This window comes from Hylaeus anthracinus, unplaced genomic scaffold (assembly GCF_026225885.1).
Source record: "Hylaeus anthracinus isolate JK02 unplaced genomic scaffold, UHH_iyHylAnth1.0_haploid 11981, whole genome shotgun sequence".
In the NCBI taxonomy this organism is placed as follows: Eukaryota; Metazoa; Arthropoda; class Insecta; order Hymenoptera; family Colletidae; genus Hylaeus; species Hylaeus anthracinus.
The window spans coordinates 4,421,853-4,440,894 of NW_026534329.1; the positions used below are offsets into that span (position 1 = coordinate 4,421,853).

General features: G+C 39.2%; 1 protein-coding gene across 1 annotated transcript in view; it reads left to right on the forward strand.

The window, feature by feature from the left end:
* Positions 1-19,042, forward strand: part of LOC128885520 (uncharacterized) — a 132,773-nt gene that overhangs the window by 98,584 nt on the left and 15,147 nt on the right. The window contains exons 6-15 of the mRNA XM_054139603.1: positions 7,336-7,455; positions 9,679-9,848; positions 10,261-10,454; positions 10,878-10,910; positions 12,167-12,285; positions 12,629-12,815; positions 12,927-13,124; positions 13,747-16,347; positions 16,883-16,986; positions 17,072-17,274. Of these exons, the coding sequence (XP_053995578.1) occupies positions 7,336-7,455; positions 9,679-9,848; positions 10,261-10,454; positions 10,878-10,910; positions 12,167-12,285; positions 12,629-12,815; positions 12,927-13,124; positions 13,747-16,347; positions 16,883-16,986; positions 17,072-17,274 (3,929 nt within the window). The remainder of the gene's footprint in view (positions 1-7,335; positions 7,456-9,678; positions 9,849-10,260; positions 10,455-10,877; positions 10,911-12,166; positions 12,286-12,628; positions 12,816-12,926; positions 13,125-13,746; positions 16,348-16,882; positions 16,987-17,071; positions 17,275-19,042) is intronic.

Genomic DNA, 19,042 nt, shown 5'->3' on the forward strand with positions numbered 1-19,042 from the left:
TTTGTTTACTGGAGAAATTTGTTTATATTAAATGGCAAGTTTGGTGCTTTCAAGTGTATGTTCATTCGTAAAAAATTCATTTGGCGATATCAAAACTATCGTTTAATTTAATTAAACTTCTTCGATAGACATGGTTCCTTCAATTTATTAAGTTAGTGCATATAAAATGTCGTTTTTCCAGTATCTGAATTGCTCAACCATTATTGTTCGTAATTTTTTGCCATGTTAGCCTCTTGAGAAACGAATTTTAAATAGACTGTTACTTCAATCGAATACCAAACCAAAGTAATCTTTACCTGAAAATTGATTTTGACGTACAAATATGCAGCTTTCTTTAATATTATATATTTTTTAAATCTAAAAGATGTTGTGATCATAAATGATGATAATTTGTGTCATATCTGCGCTATTTAAAGCTACAGTGTTGATATCAAATATCGAGATTTATTATTACAGCCAATAAATACGAGCAAGGAAAAACGATGAAATTTAATTTGTTCAGCTTGAAGCCATTATGGTCACACTGTGTATGTTGGTGGATACCGCGGGTCGTACGTGCTGGCCGAGGGTGTTAGAAGGGGTTGGAACGCAAAATATGTGGGTCACGGTCGCGCTCGAGACCATCGAGTTCGTTTCCTTTTTTTTTTCCCTTTTTGCTTACTTCAAATCCGAGTTTAATGGGCTCGCGGCGTCGTATTACGCTTCTTCTGATATTATTACGAGAGATTTTTGTCGAGAACCGGGGGATTAGGACTCCCAGACGGTCTCTCATCGGTTTGAAAAGGGTTTTCTCGGTCTTCGTCCTTAATGATCGTTAACAGTTCGTTTACTCAATCGTGTTCGACGGCGTGCTGTTGTAATTATTTTCCTGGATAATTGAGAAGCATTGACTGCCGAGTGTGTCGCTGTTCACTTGTTGGAATTACTGACGAATGAATTCATTTAATTTCTTTACCATATCGTGTATTAATTACTCATATATTCTATCACTTATTTATTTAGTAGAAATATTCATTTTAATCAGAGTAGCAAGGTGCACTGAATGCGTCGAAGAGTCGTGTCATCTAGAGTTTTCTTAATCCTGTAATATACATATTGTAATTATTTCGTTGGATAACTGAAATGCATTAACTTCTAAAAGTAATCTCGGTATCCTCGTTGATGAAAGAATAATTTTTAAAAATTTCTATGATTATTGTATCAAAGAAACTTCTTGTGCTGATGGGAATTAATAAACTACATACTTCTATACTTACTCACACTATGTACTTGCAACTAAAATTGGTTTGATGAAATTGCACTGCTCGGTTAAAAATTAAATTTAAAAAGAACTTTGTAGCAGAACTGCTTTCTCATTATCCTCGAGTTACGTCACGCTGAAATTGATCATTTGCAACTTCGCGATTCACGCAACTCTAAGCTCGTCGAATGCCAATTTTCTTGAAACGGGTGAGTAATAATTTAGTCGAATGATACACGAGCCCGAATGGCGACAATAAAAGTAACATTCGCGTGACTAGGTTGCGTTTCAAGCCACGATACACATGCACAGTACGTTTCCCCGAAAGGAGTTAAATTTACTAAGTAGTCTATTAATAAATACCCGTTAATTCATTAACTGCAACATTCAAAGAATAACGTTACTATTATTACGAACTGGGAACTTCGATAAGCTTGTAAAAGACATTGATAAAGCGTCAAGAATAATAACTTACTTTGTGATTTGAATTTGTATTATATTTGCTATTGAAGTGTATGTTCGTTGGTCAGTTTGTTGCAACTTTCCTGAGGAGTATTCTTTTACTGAACGTCCCATTCGTTTTAATCGATAGAAATTGTATAGAATCGATAGTCCGTCGTCAGATCGTCGGAGGAAAACTAGCCAGACGGAATAAATTTTGCATAGGTTGCTTTCTAAACGCTCGGCTACTGTTAGAAGGAAAACAGTAAACAAAGTGGGTCAGCCACGGAAATAATCGAAATCTGAATCCTTAATCGTCTGGTTAAAACTTTCACGACATGGAAACCAGATTGCGCCACTTCATAATTCAACGAGCATGCAGAATAAAAGTTTGAATATTTATTTCTCACATATTCGACATAGCCATCGCGGATAATATATGCGATATTTAAATGTTTCGGGCCTTGCGTGTGGTTTCTCTTTGGAATTCAAAAACTAGGGACAAAAGTATTAATTTTTTTACAATAATGGGGAATACGTTTGAAGAACTTTCGTAATCTAATGATAAAAATAGTTTAAGGCATAAGTTTCAGCCTTGATTAGAGACTTTATACAAACTGACTATCAAACTGGGATAATTTTCAATTACTTTGATGATAAAACATAACATTGCATATTCCGTCGTTACAAAACTTGAAAATGTTTTCATTAAATATAAATCGTTGACAAAATACAAAACGGAGAGAATTTTTAAATAAAAAATTGAAATAGTAACTTTTCAAATGAATATTGCGAGAATGCAACAGGAAATTACTGAAAATTACAAATTAAAAATAAAACGTAAATTTACGAACGAGATGAGAATAAATCGAATTTTATAATGATAAAATGAAATTGGGGTTTTTACATTAAAACTGTGTGAGCGCAGCGTGTAGCGTTGTGGTAAAAGTAATTAATTTACTAACGCAATATAAAACCAAATACAAGGCTACGCGAGTTATATAAAACATAAGAAAAATCAAAAACTTATAATTAAATCAATTAAAACTGTGTTCAACTTTTCTGGAGAAGGAGCAAGTGATATTCAACATTCGTAGTTTTACAACAAAAACTGTCATAAGTATTAAAAGTCATTACACCTGTAGTGCAAAAGGGTGTTGCTGCGACGGAAGTAATATAATATAATTTTGTAGATAAGAAAGGAGAGTAATCGTTAAATATAACAGCACGGGTATAGTTTGCTGACTAAGCTCCGCTGAAGCGTCCACCTACAGACCTGGAAAGTTTTGTACCATAACTGGTGTATCTTTCTGGATGGCTGGATACTGTTGAATAAATAACGAACAATAACAGTGAGGTTCTATTAATCATAGTTTACTCAACTAAAGTAATACTTACTTTCCTTCCATTTATAGCGATACTTATGCTCTTGTCACATACGTATTTCAATCATTTAACCAAAACATGTTTGACCTTTTGTGTATTTCTGTAAATAATAAGTCAAATTATTAAAGAAAGAAATTGTGGAACAATTAGTAAGGCATAATTGCTCAGTGTTTGAAAACATAAAGTACAACGTTTATTTAAATCAAAGCATTCGATGGCTAAATATTTACCAAGAAAATATTCTGCAATTTATTAATTTATTAACACAATGTTGTAACGCTTGTTTGTGCTGATTACGAGAGCATACCTTGCATTCATTTGCGTTTTCATTATTTGGTTCGTTCATTTTTCGAATGAGTTACGAAAATAAACAACGTTTTGCTGTCTTGCGCCATTATTGAAAATAAAAAGATAATCTTATGATTAAAATTGCAACGCATCTGAAATAAATTCCACTCTTTAAATTACTTTCTTTCAAATTTACGCAATTTTCGAGCTGAGGTAATTCAACAATGGCGACGACATCAAATATGGATGCGAAACACTTTTTGCATCCAAACAAATAGCATGTGTATTGGAGAAAAATGCAACTGCTTTCAGAATGAACTTCTGGTTGAGGTCTTCAGTCTACAAAAGTTAGTTTCATTATTACTCTAGATCATATTTTTCTCTACAAAAGATGAAAACCGAATCTGAAACTCGAGCAAACACAATGAACATCTGGTCATTAACTAAATAGAATGAAAATCATTAAAAAGAATAAAATATATAAATATTCACCAGAAGTCCAAACGTGTAAATAACAATTGCGAAATGCTCAATGTTTTTTGAAATGCTGTAACAAAATTAAGAAAGTTGAACTTCGACGAACTTCGATGACCCACTTTTAACACTGGAAAAGAAAGGTGAACTAGAGACACGTCGATTGACCAGAAGTTCAAAGTACCCGAGAAGCGTTTGCGAACTTATGATCGGCAGCGTACGCGTACGTAGTTTCCATTTAGGGCTTAAGTTGCTAGTTTTGCTTCCGCCTCCGACGCAAATATCGAGTTAGAAGTAGCTGCTCGAAGTTCCAGCGGACCAAGTTACCCCTCGAAACCGTGAGACGAACGCCGCGAGGCGGGATATCGATGCATCCTGTTCAAGAGCGGTTTGCTAAGTCGGCTAGACGACGCAGACCTTCCTGCTCCTCTTTCATTTTCAAACAAATTGCGTGCGAGCTGAGTAGCTCATCCCTAACTCGAAACCATCTTTCGTTGCTGCCATCATACGGTTTCGGGGATGAAACCACCCTTTGGAGAACACGCAGATTCTTCTTCGTTGTGAAATAGCTCCGGAAGGGTAAAAGATGTCGAAGAGTTTAAACAAAAATTGCAACTTTTATTATTAGGTCCATATTATATTTATAGAAGACTATGAAGAAATAATTATTGTAGAAAATTTGATGATTTTTATGTAGTTGCTTTCTTCATTTTTTTCTTCGATATTTATATCGTACTGATTTTGTGGGTATTAGTATGAGATGCGAGATTTATTCGAATTGAAAAGCGTGGTCTCGTCACTTTTCTTATGAAATTTGAATCTGTTAATTGGTCCTGCTGACTTTATCCTATCAAAAAAATATTATGGCACCAACAAAAAGTGGTTTTATATTGTAAATGCACTACTCTGTTTCTACAAAATCTTTACACATTTCTTTCTATAATTAATGTGCAAAATCCCAATTTGTACACACTTGATAATAGCATAGAAATTTACACGAGAGAAAGAAGATTAGATACCATATCGTGTAAAAATAATACCACCACCGTGTATAATACACTCTTGAGAGGAGAAATTTAACCCTTTTAGTGCCGAACAACGATATATCGACGTCGGCAGGTATAGCCTGCACGAGTACAAGTTTTAACTCGGTTGGACGCGTTTAGTAGTTAATCCAATTATGATATCATAAAATATACCTCAACCTCTCTGGATGATACGGAATTAGTTTAATCGACTGGTAATGTAGAATTAAACGACGAGAGTAATAACTTGTAATATTGTTTCTATCGTCTCTACCAACTGCTTCCCTTAAGCTCGGTATTTCTCGTTTCAATTTCTTGGGTCAGCACTAAATGGGTTAACGTTTGAAAATTGTCTGAATTTAGAAGATCGCGAATGTCTCCCGTAGGTTGGATAGACGTTTCCGCTCCTCTTTCTTAAGCCTGGCCAGCAAAAGGGTTGCGTCGGCGGGGTTGCATAATAAATCGTTGTTAAGCTCTCGCATCAGCGCGCCGCGTATATCCACCCACTCCGCGTTACGAGGAAATCTCTAAAGGACGACACGAGCTATACTTCATTCGGCTGCGATATTAATAAACCGCTGAAGCGAGCAAGACCGCAGGTCAATTTACGCGGCTTAGAATATGCCTGTGCAGCGGCATATAATTATGGTTCAGGATAAATTAGACAGCGGTGGCGTGCGGTAATTGTACGCGAACTTTTCAGAATGTCAAGGGTCCGGCGACTTATCGCGCGATAATTAACGGCTAATCGCGCCAAGTTGGATCCCACTTATGGCTCTAATTGATTCGAATTTATTACGCTCGGTTTTTACACTCGTGAAATTTCGTATTTGGATACGATCTCCCACGGTGATTAATCCTTTGCACACACGAGAATTTTGTGTATTGCTCAACAGACAATTGAATTCTGTAAATTATCATGTAACAAGAGTTTACCAAATTAGTATACGAACGTGTGTAACAATTTATTTCAAGCAGAAAAGTGTGAATGAAAATACAAAAGAAGTTTAATATTTTCATAATTTTAAATGAATAAGAGCTTGTCCAAGACTGTAAAATAATCATACTTTAATAGAAGATTGTATATGAATTAATTTTTATGTATCATTTTATATTATTGATTCAATGCGTGTTAATATGTATAAATAAAACTTGAACTGAATTGAGGTACGCATTATGTCGCTGTAGCGGCGTCAGTGGAGTGCAAAGGGTTGAAAAACATCGGTGCAACTCAAATCATCAACCCCGATCTTTGTACTATTCCTCGCTCAAAATAAAATCTGAGATGAAAATGATAAAACATATTTCAAACGCCATTTAAAATAAAAATGGAAATAAAAATTCTACTGTTATTCGAAATACCTAGATAATTCAAAAGAATCGAAAGAAACGCGAACATTGAAGTAAAAACCCGGCGAAGTTTCGTCCAAGTGACAGAAATTGATGACTCTCGAACAATGTACATCTACAAAGATACTTCATACGGTGATGTATCGCCTCGCGTTTACGTGGCCGGCTCGACGGTATTAGATTAGACGAAATTTCTTCGAATTTGTTTCAAATCCTGAACCATAAAGCGGCATCATGGTATGATTAATGGCCCCCTTGCGATCCGCGGCACACTTTATCCCATCCAGCCTCCAAGCAACGTGTACGGTGCTCGACAATCGCGGACTCGTAATGCATATGAAACGCGTGACACGAGTTTCCTTTTAAGACGGCGCATACTGCTTGATTCGCGTCCATCGGAGGCGTAAAAACTCCGACGGCGCTCCTGCCCCGTAAGCTCATTAGAAACTGTAGCGTCGCACAGTGGTAGATACGCGGACGAATCGAGGCACCATTTTCCACCTCGTTTTCATTCGGGTACCCATTGGTCCAGTCACTTCGAATTTTATCATGGGAATAGTTTTGTCAAGCTAAGTTGTTGCGTATATATTTATTCGGTTCTTACAGATAATATGTAAAAAATTGTGCAGTTACGGTGTCATGAGTATTCTGAGTAGTCCAAATTAAATGTGTATAATTCAGAATGAAAATTTTATTCGGAAACATCAACTCTTTCATTTAATTTAGTCGAATTTCTTCTGTAGAGGGGATGAATACTTATGTGACTGATGGCATGTGGCATATTTGGAAGATAATTTTCACAGAGAATTTCCACATCTTCATTTTTGATAATAAAACTGTTCCTGCAATAAATAATGTTTGGATACACCCAAAGAAACTTTTTATAAAAAATAATTGAACATCTTCCATATTACTTGTAAGTGCTTAACAGAAGTATTTGCAATTAGCTGGACAAAACGATTTTGGTAACCTCCTGTTAATTAAATCCAGAGTGACTGGACTGTACGATAGGGGAAATAATTGAAAAACTGAAAGAAAAATTGAAACGCAATCGGTGCAGATTAGAGACAGTAGAGATCGTCGAGACTCGCGATTAACAATATCCCCACCCAATGTCTATCTTTCCGAAAGACCCTAAGAACACGGAGACGGCGGATCTGCAGAGGAAGCTGGAAATGCTGAACAACATGATGGACCAGGAAGCACGAGTCGAACAGGCACGACGACAGATATTGTACAATATAGGCCACTGTAAGTACTCGCCAAGTTACAGTTTATGTGGCTGCTGTTTTATTCGAATACTCTCTGACACGAAGGGAATGTCCCAGATCAATTGCTACTCTTGACTCGATTACTCCGTGCGTCGTCGCTTGCGCTGTTTTTGAGTTTCCTTTTTTTTTTTGGTCGCGACGGATTGCGTACGCAGGGTGCCTCTGGCAATCGTGGTACCGCTGAGAAGGGGATGATTTACGCAAAAACGAATTGAAATGTGAAACATTTTGTTATATAGGTTTCCGTCAACGAGGAAGACACGTTTCATTCATAAATTCATTTCGACGCTTCGACATTTTTATCTGTAGTCTTCGTCGCTGGATATAAATTTACACAGACAGAACATATCACTCGAATCTAGGAATAAAAATGTTTAAAATATATTCCAGATTATTTTTAGAAATTGGAATGTTCTGATCTTTATAAAATTTGACTTCAAATTTTTGATTTGTTTCTATACGAAGAATCATTCCTTCCCTGCTCATACTACGAATCCTGGGACACCCTGTATACGTGCAATTTGTAATTAACGAGCGTCATTCGTGGAATTTATGAGTTCGTTTTAAATTGGCAGCTGAAAAGTAAACATACTGCTTAAGTAATTATACAATTTTATTTTGTGGCACCTCTTTGTTTGTTTTTGTGGTATTTTTGTTCAACACTGGTACTGTACGTACAAAATAACTGACAATAAAGTCACATTAGTAAATGTGTCTAATAAACAGTGTGTTAAAAAATGGTAAAACTATATGAAAATAAATTTCAAACTTGCTACAGTAAATATTTTAAAAAAATCATGATAAAGTACATCGTTTCTTTGAAACTGGAAAGAATTTAATTTTTTAATTTATTGCACTTTTTTTACACTTTTCGTTTAATTGTGTAAAACGGTATCACTGGTAAGTGTTCTGTTAATTTTATGTCCAACCACAAATTTGAATATTTGTACAAGCTGATTCAAAAAGAACTAAACACTTTCGAAAATGTATTATTGATTAAGTGTTATAAACACACTCTCACCTTTTAGGGACCATATTCAGTCCCAAATAAACTTTCAAATACATTTTCGAAATAGTTCAATTATTTTCGAGTCAGTCTGTACTGGTATCGCAACAACGATTACTTTTACAGTTCTTTTGAAACATTTTTGATTCCCAATTTTCAGAATGTGTTCGCTCGAATGCTATTTTGGCGCGGCTAGAGAAGGTTCCAGCTAGCTTTTCGCCTAAAAATTGATTCAACGCAATGCTAGTTTTTTTTTTATTTGCGATCAGCGACCATAAGAACGTTTAATGCAATAGCAATTGCATTATCCATGGAGCGTACGCGTGGATAACATCGGCTGACAAGCGTAGTATGAAACGTCGCTCCTGTTATGGTTATCGACCATCGAAAGTCGTCGGTAACTTACCCCTAAGAGTTTCACCTCCGTTTACAATTCTCTCGCCATCAATGATCACCACATCTTTGGCATGATGGAAATTTCATACCTTTTTCACCTTGCTTTTTGTAAAAAAAAAAAAATGAATTGTATTCGATCCATCTATTTTCGCTCTCCCCGTTTGTGGATCTCCAATTGTATCACCCCCCTCAACCCCCAAAAAAAAATATACCGAACTCCACCCCCCCCCTGACACGTCAATTACATGGATGTTAATAAAAAAATTCGCATGGTTATTAACTATTTCTATCTACATCCCGCTGTTGCACTGTTTCCATTCTCGAATTCGTCCAATATCGACCAATTCCACTTCGGGGAAATTTTCAAAAACGTCGCGACGGATTATCCGGACAATGGCTCCGAAATTCCACTGGGAAACAGAAAAACGGAGAGAAATACACAATGACGTCCGTCGTTCGTATTTACATTCTCTTTTCGTCGTTTATGCGTATCCATTTCGGTGAAAATCGTTGGAACGAACGACGCACGGTTTTCGTTGTAACGCCTCGATTTTCCAAGAAATATTATTTATGGATGGATCGTTAATTTTTCGGGGGAGAATTTGTCGCTTGATCGTCGCGCGTGTGTTTAATTTTATGGAGACGAAGGCGACTTGCGAATTGTGTTTTTCAGTTGATCGTTAGGAAAAGCGATTTCCGTTGAAAATTAACGAATCGTTTCTGTGACCATGAAAGGATGACGATTGTTTTGAGTAGTTTGTCCTGCTTCTGTCTTCGATTGAAATTTTCATTACCTTTCAGCGGGCTACTCGGAGGACTCAGACTACACGTCGGATTTGAATTATCCAGTAGGCGGACAAGGCGCGAACAGCTCGGCTTCGCAATTTCGTACCGCTGCAAACCAGTTGGCCACCCCTCAAAGATCTCTCGAGACCTCGAGAGAAAATAGCTACGAGAGGGATGATCATCAGGTATTGATGACAATTCGACACCTTTATTCATTAGTCGCTAAGCTTCCAAGCAAAATTGCTTAATCGAAAATTTAGTTTAGATGTAACTATACTGGAAAATTGAAAGGCTTAGAATATTTATGGTGAATAGTTCGCCGCTTAAAAGTAAAGCGTTAATTTATTTCGACCGCTTTAGAATTAGATACATTTAATTTTGGAATGATACCAAACAAGACAAAATTGACTCATTATGAATATAAAAAAATTAAGTTATTCGAGCGTCGTGCTACTACTCGAGTAAAATAAGAATGAATTCACTTTAACCAGTATAGTGTCAAAGGTTTCTTAAGGAAATCGCGTTTCGTGGTATAGTAATTCGTGGAAGTTACCAATGAAGAGAAGAAACTAACGGAAGAATCGTTTGTGTCACCAGATTCCAGCCACAGTTGGAAGCAGACTAGCTCCGAGTAATTACGGAAGTTACGGTGGATCAGGCCATAGTCCACGTTACGATGAACCGTACCCCGAAGAAGGTCCACCGCAAAGGTATTCTCAGTCTCAGCACGCTTCAGAACCTTCCGAGCCACTCTTCTACAATAGTAGACCAAGACACTATAAGGAATACAGGTATTTTCACATTTACGAGCCTTAAAAGCACAATGTACACACAGATTCGATATATAGAGTACCACACGTTACATGAAGTAACAGTTCTCACTTACAATTATACTTCTACCTTTAGCGTGACTTCAATTTACAAGACTCGTAGCGAAACAGATAGTAAATCTCTTCTCTTCTCTTCTCTTCTCTTCTCTTCTCTTCTTCTAACACTTTATCTGCAATTTACTAGAACTATGTTTAATTTTTCAAATCAATTATTATATCGCATCAACAGGGTCGTGCACTTTGCCGAGATACTACTTTCGATATTTTCGTTTCTCTGTTGCCGTTACGCGGTGTAAATTCAATTTTCAAGCTCTGTTGTGCGACCCTGGTCGTGAATCGCGACGAACTTGAACCAAATCGTTTATTGTTTTCTGCCTGATACAGACGACGGAAGCACACGTGGGATTACGAGGACAGGTACGAAACGTGTACCCTCAGCAAATTTCGTGAGAAATTTCAATCGATTTTTCATCGCATTTTATCGAATGTTCGATCACACGATTCATCTAGCAAACCTTGTTTTTTTTCCATTAGCGTGCCACACCGTTAGTTTGATCCCGTGTCTTGGCGCACTGGCAACTTTCTAGCTTTTCCATATATACGTACGGCTAACTTTTGATATTCGGGCACTTTGTCATTTTTACTATGTAGCTTTAGAATTTTGCCTGCGATGAGAGGTAAAGTAACCAAAGTATATATAGCATTAACAGTCTAGTTAACAAAAATATAATTGTGGCATCTTTGAGATATAATATTTTTATGAATTTCATTAATAAATTTTATACTTTCGTTAACTCGACTCAAAGTTTTAATACAATATGCACCATAATTACTTTATATACTCGGTCCCATAAATATTCGTACCCTTTGTGTCTACCGAAGAAATTTGTTTAAATTTAATGGTAAGTTTGATGTTTCCAAGTGTATGTTTGTGTAAATACGTTGATGTGTATATACATATATACATGTATAAACTTATTCATATACATATTTACAATAAAAAATTTACTCGGTAATATCAAACCTATTATTTAATTTAGTCAAACTTTTTCAATACACATAGAGGGTACGAATATTTATGTATGTACATAATTACTCCTTCGTCGTAGGTGAGGTTATTATATAATGCGACAAAATAAAAATGTGGAACTGTCCAAATACACAAGTTACTCACCGTATGTACGCAATCAGGCACGTTGTGTTCGATCACAGAATAGTGCAAACATTCTTATAGCTTAGTTGGTCGCAATCACGCGACTACGGTCCTTTCACCGCTGGTTTATTTCGCGTTCATAGTTCCGAACAAGATCGCAGTTTGCTTCAACTTCTTTCACGACGAAACGAAGGGAGATCACAGTACACACACAGACACACACTCACGTTTCAACAGAGTTGGTCGAACAGAATCCGAAGAAGCTAGATAGAGAATTTCATCACAGATTAAGATAATAGTCCGCGTTTAATGGGTCGCAGAGAATGCACTGAACATCCACAGGTAGTTGCATGGTGCAGTCAGTGTCGCTGCGGCTATCAGAGAAGTCGAATGGAGGTGTCTTTTTGCCAACTATACTCCCACCGAGCATCGTCATTAATCTCGGGTCATATTTCGTCTACGCTTCTATCGCTCTCGTCTGAATTCACGACTTTGTCTCACCGTTTCACCCTTATTTCAGCCAAGACGGCTGGTACAGCGAGGGTTACGACTACCATGGCACAAGAGTCGACGAAACAAGGATCTACAGCGACACGGAGTACTATCCTAGCACCACGACGGGCTCCTCTAGACGAAGAGGTAACGTTCATTCATGTTTCACTCTGTGAACGCTTTGGGCCATTCCATTAAAAGGAACAGCATTACAGATTTTGTGCAAATTTGAATACGTTGCAGTCTTTAGCGATACTTGAACGTATCTCGAAGGATACTTCAAAATTTCAAAAATTATGGATTTTAAAGCATAATACTGCAAAATACAGAACATTTCAGCACCATTACAGCATAATACTGCAAAATACAGAATATTTCAGAATATCTCAAATATTAACTTGCAATACCTGATGTATCACTAACCATTTTCATACGATAGCGACCATTGTCATTCCAGACTACAGATTGTTTCGTTTACATGTGCGAACAGGTCCTCATAGACGGCCATCGTTGGAAAGGCAGATGACTTTATACGACGATCACTCTTATTACGCCGATGACTACTGTAGCGACGGGAGAGTCGGGAAAATGAGTGCCACGTATCCAGAATGCCAGACGGATATCAGATACAATGAGTACTACGATAGCATCACGGGATACACTTATCAAGATGAAAGGCAAGTGTTTCTGAATATTATCGGTCTTTCATTCAGTCCCGCGCTATTATTAGCGCGATACGTATCGGTTTTTCCATCCTACGTTACAACTGACATTATTCGCCACGCTAGGTACGGTCAAGACGACGAGGACAGACAGTGGGACAGCGGAGGGAAGTGGTATTTAGGAACAAGTACCTATTATGAGAACAAACGGAATAGAAAAACGCTTCCACAGAGGCCTGCATCTAGCATCGGTATTCATCGACCAGATTATAGACCAACGGTCATCAGACAACGCAGTTACGAATCTGATGAACTCAATTACAGGTATTACTATAGCTCCTTTCTCTCCTTTTTTTTTTTTAATCTTAAAAATGTCGTCTCTAATTGAAGCATCGGAGGCATTCGCGTGTAAGTCGTGCTCCCTTGGAAAATGATTTCGATGCTATACCACCATTGTTTCGTCGGTGATCTAATGACTTATTAATATTTTAGTAACAGAAGGTCAGAATCATTTTCCAAAAAAAGCGACGAACAGTTTATACATGGTATCCTGCTATACGTTGGAAGTATTGTATTTCAGGGATTGATTCAGCACCTGAAAATAATCGAATCCATTCGTATAAACGTATGATTTAAGTACCTCAGTTTAAAGTGACTATTTGACATTTCAAGGCACACATGTTTGCCATTGATCTGAACGCTCTCTTGAAAATATAATAGCTCAATTCTGTAACACAGTACCTCGACATTTTCAACAGGCATACACGTTATAAAACCGTTCTTCTTGCTAATAATAAAAATAAAATTAACAGAATCAAATAGGATATACATCGATACAAACATTCCTCGTAGCTCCCAAGTGCTAAATTACTCCCTGAAATATCTCTCACGTATCGCAAGAGAGATTTCTGAATTTTCACGACACTAACGAGATATTTTTCCGCAGTGGCCATAGTACCCGTCGTCGAAAACCACTCCAACCTCAACAACGACCGACGTCCCGACAGGAAGGGACGGGAAAGAAACTACCTCCGACACCAACAAAACCCAGCAACATTATTATCAGTCGTAAGCTTGCCTCCTTACCTGCCACGCCGAGCAGGCAACTGCCAAAGACACGAACGCCCTCCGAGGAGAGCTACTACAAGTCTGAATACAACGAGGACTATAATTACGCTTATCGCAGCCAAGACAACTTACCTCAGGACACCTACATTGACAGCATATACAGCGCCGATCAGGGTGGTTACGATCAGATTCGCGCCCCCGTGAAGGCCCAGTACCCCGAAGAAACCCAATACGGGTCCAGCTACACGCCTCAAATCGCCGATCAGTACGGTCGCTCGTATCAAGAGCCACCCACGCAGGATCCCTACGATCAAACGTACTTGCAGAACTCGTACAAGGACGAGTACCAAACGCCTTACGTTCAACAGAACGCGCAAGTTTATCAGGAAACGTATCAGGAGATGACATATCCGAACGCCAGTCAGCCGAACGATCAGTACACTAGCCAACCCAGCGATCAGTATAGGAAAACTAGTAACGAAGATAATTATCCGATTATGGGCTACGAGCAGAACAACGTCCACGAGGACAGGAAGACGACGCCCGCTTACCAGAAGGACGCGTACCAAGAGCAATACGGTGATTACGAGGTGCCTGTGCCGTCGAGCGTATACGACCAAAACAACGTGACGAATACATACAATCAGTATCAACCAGAGCAATACGATTCACAGTACAATATAAATACGTCGACGGATTATCAGAAAACTTATCCGGACGCGTACAATCAGGGCACGTACACTCAGAACACGTATAAACAGAGCACATACAATCAGGAACCTTACAGCGTGCAGGAGAGCTACGGTCAGCAGGACGCTTACAATCAACAGGACACTTACGTTAAACGAGATAGCTTCACTCAACCGAACACTTATGTCAAACGTGATAGCTTCAGTCAACCGGACACTTACGTTAAACGTGATAGTTTCAGTGAACCGGACGCTTACGTTAAACGTGATAGCTTCAGTCAACCGGACACTTACGTTAAACGTAATAGCTTCAGTCAACCGGACACTTACGTTAAACGTGATAGCTTCAGTCAGCAGGATACTTACAACCAACAGGATACGTACAATCAACAAGACACATACAAACAACAGGGCACATACAATGAACAAGACACTTACATCCAACAGGATACTTACAACCAACAAGATACTTACAACCAACAGGATGTTTACAATCAACAAGATGTATACAACAAACAAGACACCTACAATCAACAGGACACCTATAGCCAACAAGACACCTACAACCAACAGGATACGTACAATCAACAAGACACCTACAATCAACAAGACACTTACAATCAACAAGTACCCGTCACGTCGCAAAGCAATTACGAGCATGCGTATGAGAAGCAGAAAGATTACGTCGATTACCAGCCACCGTACACCAAGGAGGAACCCATCACTGCGCCGTACAAGAACGATTACCAAGATCAGTACCAGGACTATCACGATCAGTACGAGGATTCGTATCACGGCTCTTACCAAGGATCGTTCGAAGAGAGGTACAAGGAAAGTCCAGTTGCCAGCACGGAAAGGAGACAGAGCGAAGTGCCGGAGTTGTCGGTGACCACGCCGAGAGGTCAGACGAGAACCAATGGATACCAGTCCACCGAGCCTGAGTACTTCTACGGTTCCCAAGAGAGTCAAGAGGTGTCGGCGGTAGGATTAATGAGACGGAAGAAACTCGAGAGGCACGAGCCTAGTCCGCTCGTGCAACAAAACACCGACTCCTTGGAGTCCAGAGACGACGAGCTGAAGGAGTCCATCGACACCGTCGTGAGTTCGATGAGCAGCATTCAGCAGAAGATAGGAATCGAGTACTCGACAGCTGGTGACTCCATCCCTGTTGCTCCTTCTTTGATCGAGTCTCCACCGACCACTGTCCAGCCTGTGACGACAATAGCGAACCACGTAACGTCCAATCACGTCACGACCAGCATGACGGTGACGGCGATGGTTCACACCACTACCACGGCGAACGGGAAACGACTGGTCAGAACCGAGTCCTACCAGGAGGAGACCATCGAAGACGAGGAGTACCCAGAGATCATTCCCAAGGAGCCGCAGAGGAAGGACTCCCAGCTGTCGCACCAGAGCCAGCTCAGTCAGCACTCTTCTCAGCACAGCCAGCACTCACAGAAACCGAAACTCACCAGGGGAGATTCCTACGCTTCCGATCACTTCCCCGAAGAGTCCTACAGCAGAAGGGGTTCCTACGTTCAGCCGCCGAGGAAGGATTCTTTCTCGTCGACCACGCAGGAACCTTTCAAACCACCTCTGACCAGGACGGACTCTTACCAGAAGAGAGGCAGCTATGCACAGAACTTCAGCGCCCCGCAACCTATATCCAGAGCTGAGAGCTATCAGCGTGGATACTTCAAGGACCAAGAGTCTATAGAGGAGCCGGAGGTTGTTCTGAGCAACGTCGTCAACGATGATTACAAGATCAGGGACGAGTCTCTCGAAAGGTAATTGTTTGCGGTGTGATTCTTCTATGAGTAGCAAATGTACTTCGTTGGAATATTGTTCTTTTTATTTTTTGGTAGAGTGTGAATCTGGGAATTTATTTAGATTTATTTAAACTGAAGGGTGCAAGTAGTTCGTTACAGATTGTAAGATGGTTTTGTAATACAAAAGATATTTCTTTTCATGAGAAAGATATTTATCTGATTGTTCTTCTTATTTCTTGGTACAGTGTGAGTCAATGGATTTACTTAGATTTATTTCAATTAAAGGGTGCAAGACATTCATTACGGAATTTGAGTGCCGGATGAAATTTTCATACATATGAAAATAGTATTTCTATACACATTTCATAGAAATATGAAAACTCCAAAATCGTAAAAGTTAAAGCACCCGAATGATTCTCATTCTCGTTCAAACTGGTCAAAACCCTTAAAGAATCATGACTACTCTACTCTGTAGTTACTCGTGACTAGGTCGAGGGAATATCGTAGTATCTAAATTGTAAATAATGATTGAATCTCTGCATTGTTCTTTCAGGTACGAGCGAGCCGATGAAGGGATGCTTCGTAGCTCTCGAGAGGACTCGTTAGTGGATACGTACAAGACAACGCCGCCGATGTCGCACACCGACAGCCCTCGTGGTAAGCTTTGTAATCGTAATTGGCACCTACTCTGATCGACAAGTTATGAATGTGGATTATAATGCATTTAATCGTTGCCTGGCAGGGAGTATAACGAAACAAGCATCGTTGGAAGAAAGCGTCCAAATGGACACTCCGCCGAGGAGTCCACCGGAACCGCCACCAGATGAGGAGCTCCTCGAGATGGTAGGGGCTGCACCAGTGCCTACACAGCTGAAAGAACGACCAGAGATGACAGCGAAACAACGATGGCATTGGGCGTACAACCAAATCGTCATGCAGCTGCGGGTGAGTAGCTTTACGAGCTGTACTTCGCTTTGTAATGGATATGAAACATGTAACACAAGCTTCTACTGATGAGAAACACGGATAAACAGATAAATAGGTTCATAGGTTCATTCATTCCCTGAGAAAACGAAATCATCCAGTACCAACAATTTTTTTAATATTTTGGGCAGGCGACATTGTCTTTAATTACCAAGAATCGTTGTAACCAGACGTACATAACAGGTTTATATTGTAGACAGACACCTTTAAGGGTTGTATTACCATGGTTGAGTCTTGCGTTCTCTATGTAAATGAAAGTCTTTATAAAAGATCATTTGTTTAATCTGAGAACTACGACAAGTAATGAAAAGTATTAAGATCTTTGTGTCAGCGTAGGTGAAAGCTCCTATCAAAGTGTCCAGATCCATAGATCGCCCAATAGCCAAACAATCGAGTGAAAATTGCTTTCCATTTCACCGAAACGGTAGTCAACGACCTCGGTTGGCGACCTTCCGAAAAATGCGGCCACTCGATGCCGGCGACCCGCATTTCCCTGGCAGTCCTTCGCAGATACAACGTCGGCCTTGTCAATCATTACCTTCACGGCGTAACGATTCGTCACGTACGCTCGTCACGGTTGAAGCTACCGAGTGGTTTATCACCTGCGAAACGCATCATTCATCGCGTATTGGAAGGTCGCCACGAGTCCGTTGATCTTTGGCTCGAGATACGACGAAAGACCCCACACCACTCTTGGAAGTCACACGCGAGTGTGTGCGACTCGAGGATGATTTATGGTTAGCAAACGGCTCGTTGGCAAGCTAAACTCTTGGTTTGCACTGTTACTAGTGGATTATGCGAACGCGTTCCCTGAACGTGGGTTTCTGTACCTCAGGGGCGAACTGTATCAAGTCCAAAATAGACGTACATATGTACTATAAGAAGGAATTAGTATTATTTTATGTTATTTATACTTTAAACTCTATCGAGTATTGAAATAACCCTACACCGAGATGTAATGTACACAGCAACCCATTCTCTTCCATTGTAGATAAATTCTACTGTCTTGAAGAGATCCCACAACAAGGGATGAAACAGTGGGTTTCTATTTTATTTTCGTAAATAGTATTTTTCCTCTTCTTCAATTAATTGTTATCAATCATATCAGCCACACAAAAGAGGTATTAGATTCTATAAAGAATACATTGAGTCGTTACCATAAATATTCGTACCCTCTGTCTATTGAAGAAGTTTGACTAAATTCAATTATAGTTCCGATATTACCAAATGAATTTTTCGTTATACATATGTATAAGCTTATTCATGTTCAAACCATAAAATGAAAAATTCATCTGGTAACATTAAAATTTTTATTTAATTTAGTAAAACTTCTTCAATGGACACAGAGTGTACGAATATTTATGGTATCGACTGTATTTATTCTGTGTCACCTTCTTTAATTACAATGTGGATAAATTTACGCGACCTAGGTTCAATCAGCTAATCTTAACTAAAGATCTCAATTCGCTTGCTCGTTCACGCATAGCCTGATTAACGTCCAATTGAGTCAGACGTCTGGAAACTGCATCGCCACGTGCTAATTCGATTCCCAACAAAATAGAACGAGACATTTCTTTACGATTCGACTAGTATCGAGTCGCCGAACCCCCATCCTAGATGACACGCGCACGTATAAATTACGAGTAATGCGTGGGCGATATCGCGTTGGAAACGAACGGTGCCGTCGTTATCTCTACGAGCCATTAGAACTGTACAACGAATGTTCATT